At 43.8% G+C, this 20494-nt stretch overlaps 1 protein-coding gene across 1 annotated transcript in view; it reads right to left on the bottom strand.

Moving 5' to 3' along the window:
• Positions 1-551: 551 nt before the first annotated feature.
• ATP6V0B (ATPase H+ transporting V0 subunit b) overlaps positions 552-20494 on the bottom strand; it is a 181803-nt gene continuing 161860 nt past the window's right edge. The window contains exon 6 of the mRNA XM_044085367.1: positions 552-627. Within this exon, the coding sequence (XP_043941302.1) occupies positions 562-627 (66 nt within the window). The 3' untranslated portion in view covers positions 552-561. The remainder of the gene's footprint in view (positions 628-20494) is intronic.

Consider the following 20494-nt stretch of genomic DNA (forward strand, 5'->3'; position numbering starts at 1 on the left):
GGGAATGCCAGATGACCACCCTACACCCTGTGATGGGCAAAACCCATCCCTCCCTTCCAGCAACTCAGATGCCCAAGATGCCAATTAAATTAGGGTCGCCTGGGCCATAGTCTGGTATTTATCCCTCTATGCCACAGTGCTGGTGGTTCCCTCCATGCAGTGATGGGGGCTGATGTGAAGAAAGGAACATGCAATCTTAAGAAAGAGGCTTGATAGTTGGCGGCCATACCCCTCAACCTCTTACTGCAAGAAATCTGGACAAAGCCTAAAACAATGGGGAGACAAAGGCCCAAAAACAAACACATTTTAAGCACTGCTCTTACTCAGAAAGTTGCTAGAGTACCAGGATTTGTGTTAGCATGCATTTTCTGTCTGAAACTCAAATGTATGTCATTATTTAGTAACTTTAATCCTCGGTGATTAACTAGAAAACCACAAATTTTATGAGGAACACAAAAAATATGTTGCAAAAATCTGGACAGTTGAGAGCTATGCTGGAGGCTATGAAAGCCAAAAAGCATGGGGTAGGGGAGTCCATCAATCCTGTTAGCTTCTTTTCAATTACTTGTTTTTACCTGCCAAGTAGTTCCTCCGGCCAATTGTTTCAGGTGTGGTACCAGAGAAAGGCTAGAAAATGGGAGGGAAAATAAACTGTCAGAAAAGCAGAATAAAATACTGCGGTCATGTTTTCCACAATTGAAACAATTACTACACTATGGGTGCTACAAATAGTTAAACTGAAAATGCACAACAGTTGTAACAAAGTAATATGTATGTGTATATATATATATATATATATATATATATATATATATATATATATATATATATATATATATATATATATATAAAAAACATAACAGATGAGCATGAAAGGAAAAAGTCAAAAATCACAGTTCAACTAAGTGACAGGTATCTGCTTCTTTAAAATAAATACATTACACTACTAGAAACATCCAACTTACTTCTCTGGTAATTGCAAAGATGCTACCGGCTATTCGCGTATATTTTGGCTGCATATTTTCACTATATGGGAAACTATGGCCTCCAAATATATAATCACCGTTACTGTTTACGTATAAAACAATACATCCAAATAAAATACTATGGGCATAAACAACAAGGATACACAGAATGCTCCTTCTCAGTCCTGAGACAGTGGCAACTGCATGAAATGTTGAATATTCTAGCTTAAAGTCCCAGACAAGGGTCACTACTCTATTTTCTTATTTTTACAATTCAAAAGCAATGCCATGCAGACGTACTCTTCCACATTTATGCGTGGGCATAACCAGACCTTAGAACCACCATGCTAAACATTTCCTAGAAGAAAGGAAAAGGACTTTTCAGGTACCACAAAGAAAAACCACAAGAACGCAAACAAAATGAAATAGCAACAGGAAACCAGAGGTAATCCACAAAAACAACTCCACGGAAATAGCGTAACAAAAATATTTTAATATCCGCTTTCGTCCTCAGACTTCTTCAGAATGAATAAAACGACTAAAAACACTGACATTAAATACAATGTAGATTAATCAGAAAATGTTAATTAATCAATCATTAAATCAATTAATAAAAACCTGATGTACTTGTTGGCTTGAAAATAGCCTAATTCATGTAAAGAGAGGAAATAGAAACATTGTGTTTGTCTATACTCAACACATTGTTTTTTTAAAAAACATCTAATATTCACTGCTTCGTTTAAACCTGGGGCTTTGTCAGCTGAAAGTTTAATCTGCCACCACGTCTCTCTTTGTTCAACCAAATTCTTAAAATCCCCACCCCTAAGGTCTGAATGAACCACCTCTAACACAGAAAATAAAAATTTCTTGAAATTCATACAACTAAGAGAGTGTTTAAATAAAGCACTAGTGTCATTACGAGTCTTGATGTTGTAAATGTGTTCCTTAATACGAGTTTTCAGGCACCTAGTTGTCATCCCCACATAAAATGCAGGGCATGAACTGCAAAAACCAATATATACTACCCCTCTGGTGTTACAGGTGACATAACCAGGAACGGGGAAAGTATAATCTAGGCCCTCAATGAAAATGACAGGCCCTTTGGCTATAAACCTACAAATACTACAACTATTACAAGCAAACATGCCTTTAACTGTAGATTGTCCGTGGTTTTGCTTAAAAGAATTATATTCTAGAACTTTTCAGGTACACTTGGTACCAACTGTTCAGATTCTCCATGTTATTCCAACGGCAATAAACCACATGAAATGTGGAAGATCCTGTGTTCAAGTCCCACACAAAGGTTAATACCTCATTTTCATAGTTTTATGAGTCGCAACTTTAACATGTATGGTATTTAGCATATAGATGCTCATATATGCTTCTAAAGGCAGAAAGGTTACCTACCACATAAAGTATGAGATAAAGTAACAAGCTTCATGTGTTCTCACAAGAAGCCGTAAAGTGAATGATTTACTTATGGCTAACGCTGTAGTATGAAGACAAGGTGCATCTAGAGACATTTACTACACATAAGCATGTCAGTTCGCTACACAAAATGAGCAAGAGACAGAAACTTGTTGGGAGTGCAATATGTAGTAACAGTAACATTTTCAGAAATAAGGTAGTAAGTTTAAAATGCACCAGAAGCACCCAAGGTTGTTAAAGCAGAGGTGACTGTCTCACTTTAAAAATATATCTTTACAGAGCATCCTGCCATCCTTGATCCTTCTCTTAGTACACCTTCCCCAGGATTCTCCACAGCACGGATGTAAATAATATGGGTTTCATGCCAGAGATAAAGTACAGTTTTGTACCTACCATAAATGTAGATGTTCGAAGATCCACATTGCTGCAGTCCTTACACTTGGGTAGTCCGCTGTCCTCGGTCGGCCCGAATATCAAAGTATAAGGCTGACGTCGGTCAAGGCGCATTTGACTGACATCAGGACGTCAGGGTACAAATGCGCATGACCGACGCCATATCCTCAGTCTTTTCTTGCCCCAGATGTCAGAAGACCCTAAAAGAAAGGTCAAAACCAAAAGACAGCAAACAACCAACCAACCACCCTTGCACTAATAATATGTACAATATATACAATATACACCATATTGACAACCCAACCCACACAACCGCCTCTAACTACAGAGGGAAGGAGGGAGGGACTGCAGCAATGTGGAGCTTCTAACATCTACATTTATGGTAGGTACAAAACTGTACTATGTTCTTCATCTCACATTGCTGCAGTCCTTACACTTGGGTAGAATCCCAAAGCAGAGGTAAGGGAGGATGGCAAAACTATAAAGAAGCAGGAGCTGCCAAAATGCCCTGCAAAATAGCAGTGGCAAAACCAGTCCTAGATTTAGAGTAAAGTGGAAGGTGATAATGCCTAGAGAAAGTATGCACTGAGCTCCAAGTAGCTGCCTCCAAAATATCTTTAGTTGCCACCCCCCTTAAAAAAGCTGTCGAAGTGGCAGTAGCCCTAGTGGAATGAGGCCTAATCCCAGCTGGAATATCCTTGCCATGATGGGAATAACAGAAAGCAATGCAAAACCCAATCCACTTAGAAATAGTTTGTTTTGACACAGGCTTGCCCTGAGAACTCAAAGCAAAAGAAACAAATAACTGCTGAGACTGCCTGAACCCTTTAGTTCTGTCCAAATAATATCGCAACTGCCTGTGTACATCTAAAGTGTGCAAAATCTTTTCCCTTTATTTTGGGGATTTGCATAAAAAGTAGGCAAATGAATAGTTTGGTTTAAAGCCACACTAGAAACCACTTTAGGCATAAAGGAAGGATTAGTAGAAAGATACCCTATCCTTATGGAAAATTAAGAAAGGCTCAACCGCCATAAGGGCCTGCAATTCAGAAACCCTTCTTGCAGAGGTAATGGCTAACAAAAAAGCAGTCTTCCATGATAAATATTTCAACTCGGTAGTAGCTGCAGGCTCAAAAGGTTGTAGAGTGAGTTTCTCCAACACAAAATTGAGATCCCAAGCAGGAGTAGGAGCTCTACGTGGGGGTCTTATATTCTTTGCCCCTCTAAGAAATTGCTTGAACAAAGGATGAGAAAACAATGGTGGGTCACAATCATAGTGAGCCGAAATTGCTGCAGCATGAACCTTAATAGAAGAGAAGGACAAACCTTTGTCCAGTAACTCAGTAAGATATTGAAGAGCCACACTTAAATTAGGCTCAGAAACATCAAAATCCTTTGCTGCACTCCAAAATAAAAATCTCTTCCATTTATCAGCGCACACTTTCCTTGTACTAGGCCTTCTAGCTTCCAAAATAACATTCAAAACTTGCTGTGGAAGTTGAGACCCACTATGGTTCAAAACAGAATATGCCAGGCTGTTAGGTGAAGAGAGTGAAGCTTGACATTGAGCAAATGACTGTCCCTCCTGAGACAACAGGTGTGGAATCGAAGGCAAAGGCCATGGAGGCTCCCGTACCAGACTTCTCAGTAATGGGTACCAATGCTGTCGAGGCCAATCTGGAGCTATTAAAATCATCCTTGGCTTGTCCTGTCTGGCCTTTAGTAGTACCTTTGGGAGGAGAGGCAGAGGTGGAAAGGCATACACATGAAGATTGCTCCAATTGAAAGAAAGAGCATCCACTTTCCAAGCTGTGGGATGAAACCTTTTCTTGCAAAACTTTGGCAGCTGGTGGTTTAGTGGAGAAGCTTAACAGATCTATGTCTGGAGTTCCCCATGACACTGTCAATTTCTGAAATACATGAGGATCCAATTTCCACTCATGGGGATCCATAATTCGTCTGCTCAACACATCTGCTAAGGAGTTCTGTGCTCCGGCAGAAACCTTGCCTGAAGATTTAGCTGTAAACTGAGAGCAGTCTCCCACAAAATCATTGCTTGTCTGCATAGAGGATAAGAATGTGTTCCCCTGCTTGTTGATGTACCACATGACAGTTGTGTTGTCTGTTAGAATCAACACCTGCCCTGGAAGAAGTAAATCCTTGAAAGCTATTAATGCAAAGTGGACTGCTAACATCTCCTTCAAGTTGATATGTAGATGTTGTAGTCTGGCAGGCCACTTGTCTTGTATCCACTTTCCATTCAGATGAGCTCCCCAAGCTTTGTCTGAGGCATCTGTCGTTAGAATCTGACTCGCCTCTGGCCGGGTCACAGAGTCTCCCTTGTTTAGGTGACATTCCTGAGCCCACCACAACAATTCCTTTTGAATGCAAGGTATTATTTGAATGACAGTGTCCAGATCCTGGCAGTGCTGTGTCCATACATTTTTGAGATACCATTGTAGCTTCCTCATATGCAGTTTGGCATTGGGAAGCACCAGAATACAAGATGCCATGAACCCCAAGGCTTGAAGGACTGTCCTTGCAGTCAGCCTGGACTGATGAGACAATTGATGAAAGTAAAGGGAAAGATTCTTTTGTTTGTCCGGGGTCAAAAAGGCCATCTGGGATGCTGTATTCAGTCTTACACCCAGAAAGCACATGTCCTGAGAGGGTACTAGACTGGACTTTATTTCGTTCACAGAATACCCCAGGCATCTTAGCACTGCTATCACATATTCCAAATGAAGAAGCTCGTCCCTTCCTTGAGCCAGAATCAGGCAATCGTCCAAATAAGGATAGATCTGTATTCCTTTTAGCCTGAGGAAAGCTATCACTGGAGCCAGAACTTTCGTGAACACTCTGGGCGCAGTAGATAAGCCAAAGGGCAATGCAGAGAACTGATAATGAGAAGTCCCAGCCTGAAAACGGAGATACTTCCTGCAACTCAGTCTGATAGGAACATGAAGGTAAGCCTCCTTGAGATCCAAAGTTACCATCCAATGATCTTTGCCCAGCAGAGGTAAAAGCTGTTGTAACGTCAACATTTTGAACTTGGGAATGTCCAGATAAGTGTTGAGGATAGATAAATCCAAAATTGGTCTCCACGTGTTCCCTTTCTTTGGTACTAGGAACAGGCGAGAATAAAATCCTAGGCCCACTTCTGGCATAGGGACCGGCTGTATGGCCCCTATTTGAAGTAACAGAGAAATTTGTTTGTGAGCCTCTATTCTTTGCCGAGGAGGAACGTCTGGCATGCCTTTGAAAGGAGGCAAGGTATGGAAATAAAACCTGTAACCGTGGTGTATGATATCCAATACCCATCTGTCTTGGGTAATTAAACTCCAATTTTCCTTGAAAAGTGCCAACCTTCCTCCCAAAGGTGCTGCTAGACGAGAAGGCTCTGGCAGCTGAAAAGGTAGGTCATTTGGTCTGTTTACGAAAGGACTGACCCCTACCCTCACCCGAAGACTGTGCAGGTGAACTCCCTGTTCTAGGCCTGAAAGAGCCCTGAGCTCTGCCCCTACCACGTCTAGATCTACCCCTAGACTGGGAATCATAAGAAGGATACGTCCACCCCTTGGTAGGCCAATTTCTACTAAACTTCGGGGGCTGAACCTGCAAAAAATCTTTAACAGTCTGCATAGACTTAGCCTTGTCTTCCATTTTCTTTAAGACTGCCTCAACAGGAGAACCAAACAACACATCAGATTGTAAAGGAGCATCTAAAATCCTTGTCTTAACATGGTCAGATAAATTCTGATCCCTCAGCCAGGCGTGCCTGCGAAGAACTGACCCAGTGGCAGCCACCCTAGACGAGGCCTGTACAGCATCAAAACCACATTGCAAAGAATGCTTACCCACCTGCTCAGAAACATGTACTAAATCTTGTAACTCTTTACACTCAATACCTTCCGCCAGAGCATCTACCTTAGACTTCAATTGAGAAAGTAGATAGTTTTGGTATTTCAACATGTGAAACTGGCAATTCAAAGCCCTCATAGCTAGGGTGGAAGAAGTATAAACTTTCTTTCCCCATCTATCCAAAGCCCTGGCCTCTTTATCTGGAGGAACCGGATTTTTGACAACAGAAGCCTTAACACCCTTAGGCCCCTGACTAACAGTTTCTGGGTCTGCCCTAGGACTCTTAAAAAGATACTTATGAGCTTCAGGCACCCTGTAATACCTATCCGGTTTAACAGGAGCAGGAGGCAAAGAATCAGGATTAAGAGAAGCCTCTGCAAACACATCTTCCACAACATCCAGAACAGGAGGTATAGCCAAAGGCCTATGCTGGGGTAAAAACAAAAATTCCCTAAGCCTTTTCCTGGAATCAGAGAAGTCCTGACCTTCCCACTTAAAGTGCTCCCTCATGGAATGAAGAGTCTCTGAAAAAGAAAAATCCTCAGGAGGAGAAGCAGAAGGAGTAGAATCATCCACATCAGAATCAGAATAAGGAGAATACTCCTGCAAGTCTTCAGTAAGACTCTGAAACATCCGAAGCCTGCTCAAAACTCCCTAACTCAGGTTCCACCCTAGGTCTCTTATCAGGAGGGGGCAAAGAACCTCTAATCAAAGTAATCAAATCTTCTGCCATTTTAAGCATATGCTTCTTGGGCACAGATCCTGAAGAACTAGGGGTGACACCAACTGAAGCTAAACCTGGCCTGCCTCTGGGAGAAGCCTTGGAAACAGAAGGAGAGGGCCTAACCACCCTAGGAAGGGAGGGAGTACAGTAACCTGAGAAGCCCCTTCAGCCTGACCTGCCTCCTGAGAGGCCACATCCTGCAATAACAAAGTCTCCCTGGGACTCCAGAGAAACCTCCGGGAACCACCGGCTCCACCGACACCTCTAAAGAACCGGCGTACGGACGGCTCTTCTAGCCTAGGCTTAGCTGCTTTGTCCTTGCGCTTCTTGAAGAAGCGGCCGGAGCATCCGACGGCATATTATAATTGCACCGCTTCAAGACTAACCTGGCACAATCTAACCTTCTCTTAATAGTGCGCTTATTGAATCTAGCACAAAAGCGACACCCAACAACGTCGTGCTCAGGCCCTAAACAAGGAATACACAAAGTATGATAATCTCTATGCGGTATCTGTTTCCCACAAGAAATACAGTTATTCACTTTTTCTGACATCCGGTAAACCACTGAGGCAAGAAAAACTAAAATATTCCCCAATGGGGTACTTAGCCAACTTTGACTCGGTCTGAAACTCCGAATTCGAAAAATTTCAGAACGAACGGCACTTGCAACGCTGCTTCTGCATCGGACCATGCGGCAAAAAAGACTGAGGATATGACGTCGGTCATGCGCATTTGTACCCTGACGTCCTGATGTCAGTCAAATGCGCCTTGACCGACGTCAGCCTTATACTTTGATATTCGGGCCGACCGAGGACAGCGGACTACCCAAGTGTAAGGACTGCAGCAATGTGAGATGAAGAACATCCAGTCTATTTAAAGCTAAAAGATACTACACATCCCTTCATTTTTCTTTAACATCTCTCTTTTGGACTGCAACTATTTATCCCCCTTACTGGGACCAAGGCCTACAGAGGGGCTTATCTCACAGGAAGCCATTGAGGATTTTTCCCTCAAGATCCTAATTACTTGCAAACACAATGCCTCACGCTCGCGCCTTGTGCATGGAAACTCCCTCACACACACCTTATGAAGGTTATCTCAGAATGAGGTTCTGTATAGCAACAGGCATGTCCCCTACCTACATGCAACATGGTTACTCACCTCTTTCTCCACAATGCCACAACTACAGCAGACCTGAGTGCCCCCCACCTTGCAAGACAGGCAAGTTAGCGTTTTATGTTCATGACAATCTTCCTTCACCAGCTCCCCTACTACCAGTCACTAATCAATCTCAGGTCATGTAGGTCATAGGCAGGACCTTATCCATGTGTGCCATGAAATGTGGTGCCCATTTGTAGTTTATATAAAAAACAGTCACTTGGAAAGGGGAAGTCTTTGACTATTACTACTGGATAAGCCAGAATGACTACATGAAGCCCACACTGACAGAAGTCAGGGCATTACATTCACACCAGCAAATGCCCTACAGAATGAAATGCTGCCACTCTGTGTGCACATGTGCATACACACACAGATGCACAAAATAAAAAACAAAAGAAGCTAAATAAAGTGCTTACATAAAAACCTCAGAGGTCTGTGCCCTTAACCCTCACCTTATTTATTATGTATAAGTATAAACAGATAGAAAAATAGAGAGATATGTTTCTATATAGCTATCTATATATATGATAAATACATAGACACACACACACACACACACTACATGGTATCACAACCATGGGGAAGTATACAACTCCTCAAACCTATGCTACCCCCATATTTCCAGCTAGCAGTTTAAAAACATACAATTTTTCAGCACCTTGACAATGATTTACTTCGACAGCACAGTGTTTGATGTCTGAAAGTCAGACTTAACAATGGCAATTAGACACGCAAAACAATTAAGTGCTCTTCAAATAATAAATGTGGAAATTGGTACCAATGGTTTGTGAACACTAAGAAGCACATCATAAAACAGTACCTCCCAACTACATGCAGTAACATGAGCAATGCACAAGGGAATGGACAGAGGGCAGCAAACTGACAAAATACTTCTCCTCAAAGTAGAAACTAGAGAAAAGTGGTCAAATCAAGTGAAAACGTCCATACTTTTGCCCTTGTAAGGAGCTTCATCAGCTCCCAGAAATAGTCCAATGCCAAACGCCAATTAGATCAGATTTTTGTTGTTGTAAACACAATCTCATATTAAAGTAAATCTTAAAGACCTAGTCTCAGAGCTCAAACTAAAATGCAATAAAGGTCAGCCTAACCCAAATGACCCTACTTCTCTATATTGTGCCCCTCACCCCACCACAGGTAGCTGAGCAATGCCCAAAGACAACTGTATAAGAATTGAAGTTACAAATCATAAGATTACTACAGTCCGGGAGCTAGGGCAGACCAAAACACTAGTCCTTAAGATCAAACATCTGGCCGAGGATCTGGGTTGACACTGAATCAGGCATTACCATGGGTAGTCCTTCTAGCAGCACTCTTGCATCTAATGGAATGCTAATGTGGAACACGATGGAACTGGAAGTATAGCCTGCAGAGGGAAAGCCGGGTCAGAATGCTTTACTGGATCGGATGAAGTTCCTTAGAGGAACAAAAGCATGGACATTTACACTCTATTTGGCCTCTGCCCTCTTGTTTCCATGTTGGACCACTATTTAAGTTTCTGGACTGGTTTCCCATGCCCAAAAGTAATTGTTAGGTTATTGTGACCAGCCACCATCCACATCTAGCTTTAGGATAAGTCAGAGTGACTAGGTATACTAACCACCATGCTGGCTGCACAAATCACACAATTACAAACATGCAAATGATAATAGCAGTTGTGTAAAATCATACCATAACAGTAAATGTTCCTTCTTTGCAGTATTCATAACCTACGGGATCTCCTGCCATGGACAGCCCTATGTCCAGCCAGTATAATAATGCCTTTAACTTTTAGAAGCGTTTTATGTTAGATGTATGCTCCTCGCATCAGCATAAGGTATAAAGGTGACATACGGATGCTCCAACTCAGAAGTGAAGTGCCCCAAGAGAAATACAGCCACCCCAGGAGAAAAGGAGAACATGTACATCCAGGGAAAGAGGGGATGCCTAAAGAGAAAGGCAAAGACCCATCGGCCAGTCAGATGTGCCCAACACACAAAAGGAAGAAAAGGGGACAGAAGGGAGGGACTGAATACTGCAATAGTGAGAAGAATGACATTTACTGCAGTGGTAAGAGTTTACACAATTGTACTATGTCCTGCCACATCACTGTTGCAATATTCATAACTAATGGGACAGTACAAAAACTACAAGAAGGAATGGGAGGAGGAAGGCAAGGTGGAATGCTCCAAAAATCCATGAAGGGTAGCCTTGGCAAAACCTAGCCTGGCTCTAGAAATGACATCCAACTTGGAATGTTTAGTGAAGGTGTGCACACAACACTAAATAGTGGCTTCAAGGACGCAACTGGTATACAAACCTTTGAAGAAATCCCCAGGACAACACTGTCCCGGTAGAATGGGTGCAAACAGAGGTAGGAAGTGGTTTACCATGAAAAATGGAAATTGCTTTCGAAATCCAGGAGAACACTATTAGCTTAGAAATTGCAAAACCCAATGTCCTGGCATGAAAAAAAAAAAAAAAAAAAAAAAGTTACTCAGATTTGTGTACAGCCTTTATCTCGTCTAAATAATAGATCAGCTGTCTATGAAGATCCAATGTGCGTAGAACCTTCTTACTAGCAGACTGCGGTGAAGTAAAAAAAAAAAAAGGAAGGAAGGATGGCTAGACTGATTAAGGGCCCACTCACTGACCACCTTGGCCATAAAAGGAGGATTAGTACACAGAGACACACTGTCCCTATGAAAAGTCTAGAAAGGGGAAATGCCATAAAGGCTTGGAGTTCAGCTCTCTTGGAGGCAAGGACAACCAATAAAACAGCCTTCCAGGTGCAGTGTTGCAAAACAGCAGCATGCTTAAAAGGAGCCTGGGTCAATTTCTCACAAACAAAATTAAGGTCCCACGAAGAACGAACAGGTTTTCCTGTGATCCTAATGTGGAGGATGCCTTTCAGGAATTGTTTAGCTTCAAAACAAGAAGCCAATGGCAGATTCAAAGGCAGACAGTCAGAGAATGCTGGTAAATGAGCTTTGCCAGAAGAATATGCCAAGCCAGCATTGAGCAGTTCATACAAGTAAGAGACAACCAAGGGCCCCCCCTAAAAAAAAAAAAAAGTGATCTTGGGTGAAGCTTAAGGGACCAAAAGCTCAATTTACACACATGATTTTCTGGTGTTGGGTTTTCTGGCCTCCTGCAGGACCCCAAGCACATCCTCAGAAAATTGGTATTGAAAGGTTATTAAAATCCTATCAACCCAAAGTGCCAAATGAATTTCAGACAGACGAGGGTGAAGGAGAGACCCCTTGTCTTGTGTGAAAAGATCCATTCAGTGAGGTAACCTGTGATGATTTCCCCTGGCCAGATGAAAAGGAAGGGGAGCTAGTGCCGTCTGGGCCAAAAGGGAATCACCAACAAAATTCTTGGAGAGTCCTGCCTGATTTTGTGTAGGATGCTGGGAAGAAGGGGAAAGCATCCCCCTACCAAGAAAAAGGCATGGCATCCATATTCCAAGCCAGATGACTTGTAGCTCTGGAACAGAAGTGAGGAAAAGTACAGCTGTGTACACTTACCATAAATGTAGATGTGTATTCACTGTTGCAGTCATTACACTTGGGTTATCTGCCTGCAGGTAGCCCTCAGTCGGCCTGAATACTAGAGTCTTGGAATTTCTGTGTCAGATGCTGTTGCCTCTTCCATGAAGTCAGGTTGTCAGGGGTAAAAAACATGCAGCAGACGCCATTACATCAGTTTTTCTTGCCCCAGATGTCAGGAGCCCCCAAAATAGGAAGCAATCACATGGCATGGAACACCTCCAGTAGAAAAAAATACATATACATAAGATACAGCCCAAAAAAAGATAGGATAGAAAGTAGAAAAACAGGGGCTGGAGGAGGGTAGGGGACCAGGACTGCAACAGTGAATACAAACATCTACATACATTGGTAAGTAGTACACACAACTACTATGTTCTTCGCGTTTTACTGTTGCAGTCATCATACTTGAGTTGATTCCCAAAGCTGAGGAAGGGTGGAGGCAGTCAAGAAGTATTAGGGCTGGCTAGCAAGCCTTGTAAGACTGCTGTGGCAAATCCAGCTCTGGATTTAGAAAAGATAGGCAAGTGGTAATGCTTGGTGAAGGTGTGTACAGAACTCAGCCTCCAGGATGTCCCTGGTAGGGACTCCATGAGAAATGCTGTAGAGGATGATGTAGTCCTAGTGGAATGAGGTCTGATCCCTGTGGGGTAGGTTTTCCATGGTGTTTGTAGCAGAAATGGATGCAGTGCGCTATCCATTTAGAAATGGTTTGCATTGAAATGGCCTTGCCCTCTGTCCCTGTAGCAAAGCTGACTAGCAGCTGGTCAGATTTTCAAAAAGGTTTAGTCCTGTCAATGTAGAACCTGAGCAGTCTGTGCATGTCCAAGGAGTGCAGAATCCTTTCCCCTTTATTCTGAGGATTAGGAAAAAAGTTGGTAAATGGATGGATTGGTTTAAAGCCACACTGGATACCACCTTGGGCATAATGATGGGTTAGTCCCGAGGGAAACCCTGTCCGCATGGAAGATAATGAAGGGTTCCACAGCCATAAGGGCCTGTAACTCAAAACACTTTTCTTGCTGAAGTGATGGCTATAAGTAAGGCTGTTTTCCAAGAGAGGAATTTTAACTCTGCTGTAGCAGCAGGCTCAAAAGGGGGGAGCAGGAGCTTCTCTAGTACAAAGTTAAGGCCCCAGGCAGTAGTGGGAGCTCTCCTTGGGGGTCTTAAATTGTTAGCTTCTCTCAGGAACTATTTGATGAGAGGGTGAGAGAAGAGGGGTGGCTCAGTACTGTAATGAGCTGAGATGGCAGAGGCATGAATCTTAATTGATGAGAAGGATAGGCCTTTGTACAGCAGCTCTGCTAGATAATCTAGGATTTGAGGTAAGGTGGGCAAGGCCGTGTCCGTTCCTTGAGACTGGCTCCAAGAACAGCATCTTTTCCACTTTTCTGAATAGGATTTCCTAGTACTAGGCCTCCTGGCCTCAAGGATAACATCCTGCACCTGTTTGCTGGGGGTTGCTGGTGATATGTTCAGGGAATAAGCCAGGCCGTCAGGTTCAGGGTTTGCAGCGGAGGATGCAAAATCTGTCCCTCCTGCTGGGAGAGCAGAGAGGGGGTCTGATGTAGGTGCAACTGCTGTCAGACTGCGTAGGAGTGGGTACCAGTGCTGGCGTGGTCAGTCTGGTGTAATAAGGATTGTCCTTGGCCTGTCATGTTTGATCATGAGTAGTACTTTTGAAAGGAGGGGCAGAGGGGGAAAGGCAGAGATTGAGAGGTTTTCCCACGTAAAAGAAAAGGGCATCCACTTTCCATGCTTGGCTGTGGGGAATTCTGGTGCAAAATTTGCTCAGCTGATGGTTTTGGGGGGAAGCAAAGAGGTCCACTTCTGGTGTCCCCCATCTGTGTATTAGAAGTTTGAATGAGTTGGGTTCCAGTTTCCACTTGTGTGGGTCCATTAGATTTCTGCTGAAGTCATCTGCCAGTGAATTTTGTTTGCCTGGCAGGAATTGAGCTTGCTTGTGCACTTGACAGCTCAAGGCTGGGTTCCACAGAGCCATTGCTAACCTGCAGAGTGGGTAGGAATGAGTTCTCCCCTGCTTGTTTATGTACCACATAACTGTGGTGTTGCCTTGTCTTTATTAAGAGTTGCCCTGGCAGGATAAGGTATTTGAAGGCATTCTGTATAGCTAACATTTCTTTTTGATTGATATGCAGGTGAATTTGTCTTGGGCTCCATTTGCCTTGAGTGCATTTGCCTGCCATGTAAGCCCCCCATGCATAGTCTGATGTGTCTGTTGTCAGGGTTTGGGCAGCAGGAGATTGAGTGAAAGGGAGACCCTTGTGGTTGCAAGCCTCTGCCCACCAAAGGAACTCTGCCTTTAGGCAAGGAATGATAGGAATCACTGTTTCAAGTTCCTAAGAATGTTGACACCAGAGACTTAAATACCACTTAAGTTTCCTCATATACAGTCTTGCATATGGAATCACTAGAATGCGTGAGGCCATGAACCCTAGGGCTTGCAGTATTTTTCTTGCAGATAGGTGGGTTTGGATGGCCAGTAGTTTGAAGTAATTTGTCAAGTAAACCTGCTTTTCTGGAGTGAGGAATGCCATCTGGGAAGTTGTGTTCAAGCTTGCTCCCAGGAATACAATATTTTGGCTGGGCACAAGATGCGATTTATTTTTGTTAATGGTATATCCCAGAGACGTTAGAAGTATCTTTACAAATGTCAGGTGCTGAAGTTGCAATTCCTGACTGTCCGCCTGAATCAGGCAATCATAGGTTCATAGGCAGGTAACTAGGCTATTGGCCCTAGGGCCTATACAAGCCTAGCCAAAAAGGTACCCTGGCTTTCGCCACCCAAGAAAATTATTTTCCTGTGCTCCTGTCAAGCAGAACCACAGAAGTGATCCCTGGGGTGAATTTCCTATTACCCATCCAAATCAAGATTTTTCTTGAAGAGTGCTAATGAGGAGCTCTGTTTGACATAGATAGGTAGTCTGTTTTCCAGAGTATGGGAAGTCTCTGGGACACTATCCCTCAAGCATGTTCTGTTTATTGTGGTGACAAGGTTTAGGTCCCTAGAGCATGCAGCTCGGAGGGATTGGGATTTCTTTAAGTGGAGCATGCCCAACAGCTCTGTGTTTGACATAGCTTTGTATGTTAGGCAGAGATGGCCTCTTGAGTAGGCGATATGCGACAGAGTAAAGCTTGAGTTTTTTGAGTTGGTCTGCGTAAGGCATCTGTTTGAGGCCAGTAATACTCTGTGAGGTATTTTTGCGGCCTTTCCAGTTGTTGTAGATGTCTTGTGAGGTACATACCCAAAAGGGCGTTGTACTCTACAATGGGTCATGAGTAGAGGGGAACAATTACCTCTTTTTCTGGATGAGAAACCTTTTGTGATGAGGTGTGCCACGTAGAAGGATTTCCTGACCACTGTGGCGATGTGATTATCAAAGGAGAGACTACTGTCCACCTGTGTCCCAAGGTCTCATCACACTTTCAGTGTTAAGTAGACTACTGCCTAAGTGGTAGTTCATGGGTACAGAGTTTTTACCAAAGGGGAGGACAATGCACTTTTTGGCATGGAGCTTGAGACCATGGCTTTGACACCAGGCATCGGTCTCAGTGAGGCCCTTTTGTAGGATGTCCACATAGTTAGGAGTTTCGATTATGGCTCCTAGTTTGCAGTCATCTGCGAATTTAGTTAGCCTGTACTTCAGAGAAGTAGATACCAAACAGGAGAGGACCCAGGACTGGACCCTGTGGTACTCCACTTGTCACTGGTCTGAAGTCTGAATTGGAGTCTGCTGCTTTCATAGTGTGGGTTTTGTCAGTAAGCCAGTTGGCAACCCATCTTGTGACATAGGGATTTATACCTAGTTTATTGAGTTTATCTATAAATCCTGAATGGGGGATGGTGAACACCTTGGCGAGATCTAGATAGCCTGTGTGAACCACCTTACCCTCATCTATGGCTTTGGTGACTACTTCATCTATGGCTTTGGTGACTACTTCAAAGAAGTCTATCAGGTTTAGGAGACATGATCTGCCTTTTACAAACCCAAACCGTGTGGGGTACAGAGTTTGGAGATCTTCAATGTCTTTGCTTATGAGTTCCATGGCCTTGCAGACCAGGCTCGTCAGGCTAATGGGGCGGTAGTTCCCGGGGTCTATTGTGCCCCCTCCCCTTTGTGGAGTGGGATAACCATTCACTGTGCACCATTCAGTGGGCACAAAGCCTGAGGTGAGGCTATGATTGAACATGGTACTTGGGTGGGGTGCCAGTTCATTCTGTAGTTCGTGTAGAAAGCAGCCTGGGTTTTGTCAGGTCCCATGGATGCTGTGTTCTTGGCTTTGGAGAGTGAGGTTTTTTACTTGTGCAGCCGTGATTACAGGAACATTGCATTCTTCCGGTATAAAGATGGGCCCTTTGGGGGGGGTAAACTTAGCACTGAACCTATCTGCCAGGATGTTGGCAACATCAGTTGGTTAAGTATATTTAGCGTCACTGTGCTGTAACTCAGAGCAGATCTGAGTGTTGCTATTGAGATTCTTGACATAGCTATAGAATGCTTTGTGGTGGCCTTTAGAATCAGTGGCAATTTTGTTTTCATAACTAGCTTTGGAGGATTTTATGAGGGATCTTAGCTTCTTACTGAGGCTGACCAGGGAGTTCCTCCCAATCGTGGGATTTTACTCTTTTTTGCAACAGTTTCTTTCTTCTGTTGTAGAGATTGTTTATGGCAGAAGACCACCAGATTGGCTTCTTTTTTGGAGGATAGCACGATCCATGCACTTGTAAGTGCTTATAAAGCGCATTTGTGTAGGATTCAGCATTTATACATCTATTGTCCATCTGCATGGGTGTCGTGAAGTTTGCCACTTCTGTCTTAAGAAGCGTGAAGTTGGCTTTGGAGAAATTTTTTACGGTTGTTTTCCTAATGGGGGGTTGGAGTGGGGTGTGGATATCTAGGGTGATTAGCTTGTGGTTGGATCTGACCAACGAGGAGATGACCTCTGGTGTGGAACACCGGTCGCCCATGATGGTGATGACTAGGTCTAGGATATTGCTGCCCCTGGTGGGGGTGAGGATAAGTTGATCCAAGGCACTGGAATTTATGAATTCCAGAAAACGTTGAGCAAAAGAGTTGGTACACGAGTAGTTATCCCAGTTAATGGTAGGGCAGTTGAAATCACCCATTATTACAGTGTTGAGTTGTACCTTAATATTTTCCAGTGTTATCAAGAAAAGAGGAGTCGGAATCCTGGGGCATGGTGGGGGGTCTGTAGCAAGCTACAATCTGGACTGCGGTTTTGCCCAGAGTTAGTTGAACTTGGATAATCTCGGATGCATTAAGCTGAGCAACTAGCCAGTCCAAGTATGGGTACATTTGAATATTTCTCTATGCAGTGGAGCCAGGCACTTTGTGAAAACCCTGGGCGCAGTAGATAAGCCAAAGGGAAGTGCAGAGAACTGATAGTGCATAGAGCCTGCCCTGAAACGTAGATATTTCCGGCAAGATTCCCTTATGGGGATGTGCAGATAAGCTTCTTTTAAGTCTAGGGTGACTAGCCAGGAAGCAACTGCTGGAGTGTAAGCATTTTGAATTTTGGTACTACCAGGAAGGAGTTGAGAGTGGACAGATCCAGAATAGGGCGAAAAAAGTTCTCTTTTCTGGGCACCAGGAACAGTCTGGAGTAGAAACCCTGTCCCCTTTGCTCTGTTGGAACAGGATGAATAGCTCCGATACAGAAGAGAAAGTATTTGCTTTTGGGCCTCTGCCCACTGGTTTGGAGGAAAGTCTGGCAATCCACTTGGGGTTGGCAGTGAGTGGAAGTAGAATCTGTATCGCTGGATCGGTCTTGGGTAATATACTCATTTTTTTGCATACAGGGCGAGTTTTCCTCCTAGGGGTGCAAGTACTTGGGCATGGCTGGGAAGGATGAAGGACAAGTTATTGCGAACTTTTTCCAAAAGGGGGTGGCTTACCACTCTCTGTTTTTGAGGAGGGAGCACTCCATTGTTTAGATCTGTGCATACCCTGAGAGTGTAGTCTTTGCGGTCTGTTGCCCCTGGGTTTAGACTGAGAAGGTCTGAGAGGGACTGGAAAGGACCAGTTTTTCAAAGGCCAATGCCTACTGAATCTAGGTTTTTCCTCCATCTTTTTAAGAACTTCTGCTTTTGAGCCAAACAAACATTCTTGGTTTAATGGAGCATCTAGTAATTTTGCTTTGACATGGTCTGGCAAGATTTGTTCCTTCAGCCAAGCATGCCTTCTCAGAACAAACCCAGTGACAGCAGCCCTGCAAGATGCTTCTAAGGCATCAAAACCGCACTGCAAAGTATGTTTAAGTCTATTTTCTGCACAATCAGGAATCAACAACATTTTTTTTTTATTTAATTAGTTCCATAATATGCTGTTGGTACTTCAGCATGTGAAACTGGCAATTTAAAGCCCTGATGGCAAGAGTTGCAGAGGTATATACCTTCTTACCCCACCTGTCTAAAGCCCTAGAATCCCTGTCCGAAGGTGAAGGGTTTTTGGCTGTAGTAGCCTTAATACTTTTAAGTCCCAGGGAAATGGTCTCTGGATCCGCAGTGGGATTTTTAAAGAGAAATTTGTGAGCGTCAGGTACGCTGTAGTACCTGTCAGGCTTTCTAGGAGCCGGTGGTAAAGTATCAAGGGTAAGAGTGGACTCCATGAAGACATCATCTACAATATCCAGGACAGGGGTATAGCCAGAGGCCTATGCAGAGGCAAGTCTAAAAATTCCCTGAGTCTCTTTCTGGATTGTGGGTAGTCCTGGCATTCCCAGCAGAAATGCTCTCTTATAGTATATGCAAGGTTTCACCGAAAGAAAAATCCGCTGGAGGGGAAGGAAGAGGGAATGGAATCTTCTGCATCAGAGTCCACATTGGTAGATAAAGGTATGTCCTGGCAATCACAGGGGTCACAGTCAACGGACTCATGGTCTGTAGAATCAGAAGGAAAATCAATTCTTTGTCTTTCAGAGGGGGAAGGCTGGCTTTCCCTAATTAAAGTAATAAGGTAGTCAGCCATTCTAAGCATTTGTTTCTGTGGCATGGCAGCTTGAGAATGCGCTTTCGTCGTTAGTTTCCTAGGCATAGTGCGAACTCTGGGCCTGAGAAATTTGGTAGTTTTAGTCATTAACGAAGTAGTCAGTTTAATATGAACATCGGAAGGTCTGAATAAACCACAGAAGCCGGTGCCTGCACAGCGGCTCTGGACCCATCCAAGGTAGAGACTTCCGCAGGTTCCATAGTCGAAGAAGCATCTCGTGGCATACCGGACTCCGAATGGGTCTCAGTAGAGGCCTGCGAATCTGTAGAAATGGGTAACTGGCTGCGAAAGCGCCTCACTGAGTACCGGCGGACTTGCAACTAGCTTAACAGAAGCGTTGTCGGCAGTTTTGGACCTATGCGGTCTGTCTGTCTTTATCCTTGCGTTTTTTCGGAAGATCGGTAGTTGGATGGCTTATCGAAGCCATTTTGGAATATGGTGAACAAGAGTGAAAGAATTTGGCGACAAAAATAGCCCGACGACGAATAGTTCGGGCGTTGAACAAGACAGTATCGACAGTGAGAGACATTGTGGTCTGGGCCTAAACAGGTGACTAAGTAAGAATGAAAATCTCTGTGAGGTATTTGCTTTCCACAGGCATGACAATTGTTAACTTTTTCTGACATCCGTTAGAGCACGAAAAAAGGATCCCCAACGGGGTAATTAGCTTTAGAAGACTTCAGGTTTGAAACTCGAAAAAAAATTTCAGGAAGTGGCTGACCGGCACTTGCGAACTGCTTCTACTTCGGCTCCCGCATGGCAAGAAAAGCTGATGTAATGGCGTCGGCTGCATGTTTTATACCTCTGATGACCTGACATCATGGAAAAGGTGACAGCATCTGACAGAAATCCCAAGACTCTGGTATTTGGGCCGACTGAGGGCTACCTGCAGGCAGATAACCCAAATGTGATGACTGCAACAGTGAAACATGAAGAATATGTGTCTGTTCAAAGGTGAGACAAAAAGATCCGCTTGAAGAATACCCCTCTGATGAACAATGTCCAGAAACAACTCTGTGAAGCATCCATTCATGAGGTTGAGTTTTGGACATGCTCAGAGGTATGCCACCAGGTTTTGTTCTGAAGGAATGTAAGCCACTTGAAGTTGTATAGCTAGATCCCAAGTTGTATAGCTAGATCCCAAGTCTGAAGGGCTAGTCTGCAAAGACAATAAGACTTTGCGCCCCCCTGCTTGTTGCTGTACCACACAACTGTGGTGTTGTCTGTATAGACTCTTAAAAGGCCTGGGGACCAAAGAGTGGAAGACCTGGAGAGCAAGGATAAGTGCCAGCATCTGTTTGATGTTGATGTAATCCAGTCACTGATGAGGGGGTCAAGAGATCCTGAATCTTTATACTGTCAGAAGCAGCTCCCACCTCTGAT

The sequence above is a fragment of the Protopterus annectens genome, chromosome 10.part0 (assembly GCF_019279795.1).
Source record: "Protopterus annectens isolate FY-2018-M chromosome 10.part0, PAN1.0, whole genome shotgun sequence".
Classification (NCBI taxonomy): Eukaryota; Metazoa; Chordata; order Ceratodontiformes; family Protopteridae; genus Protopterus; species Protopterus annectens.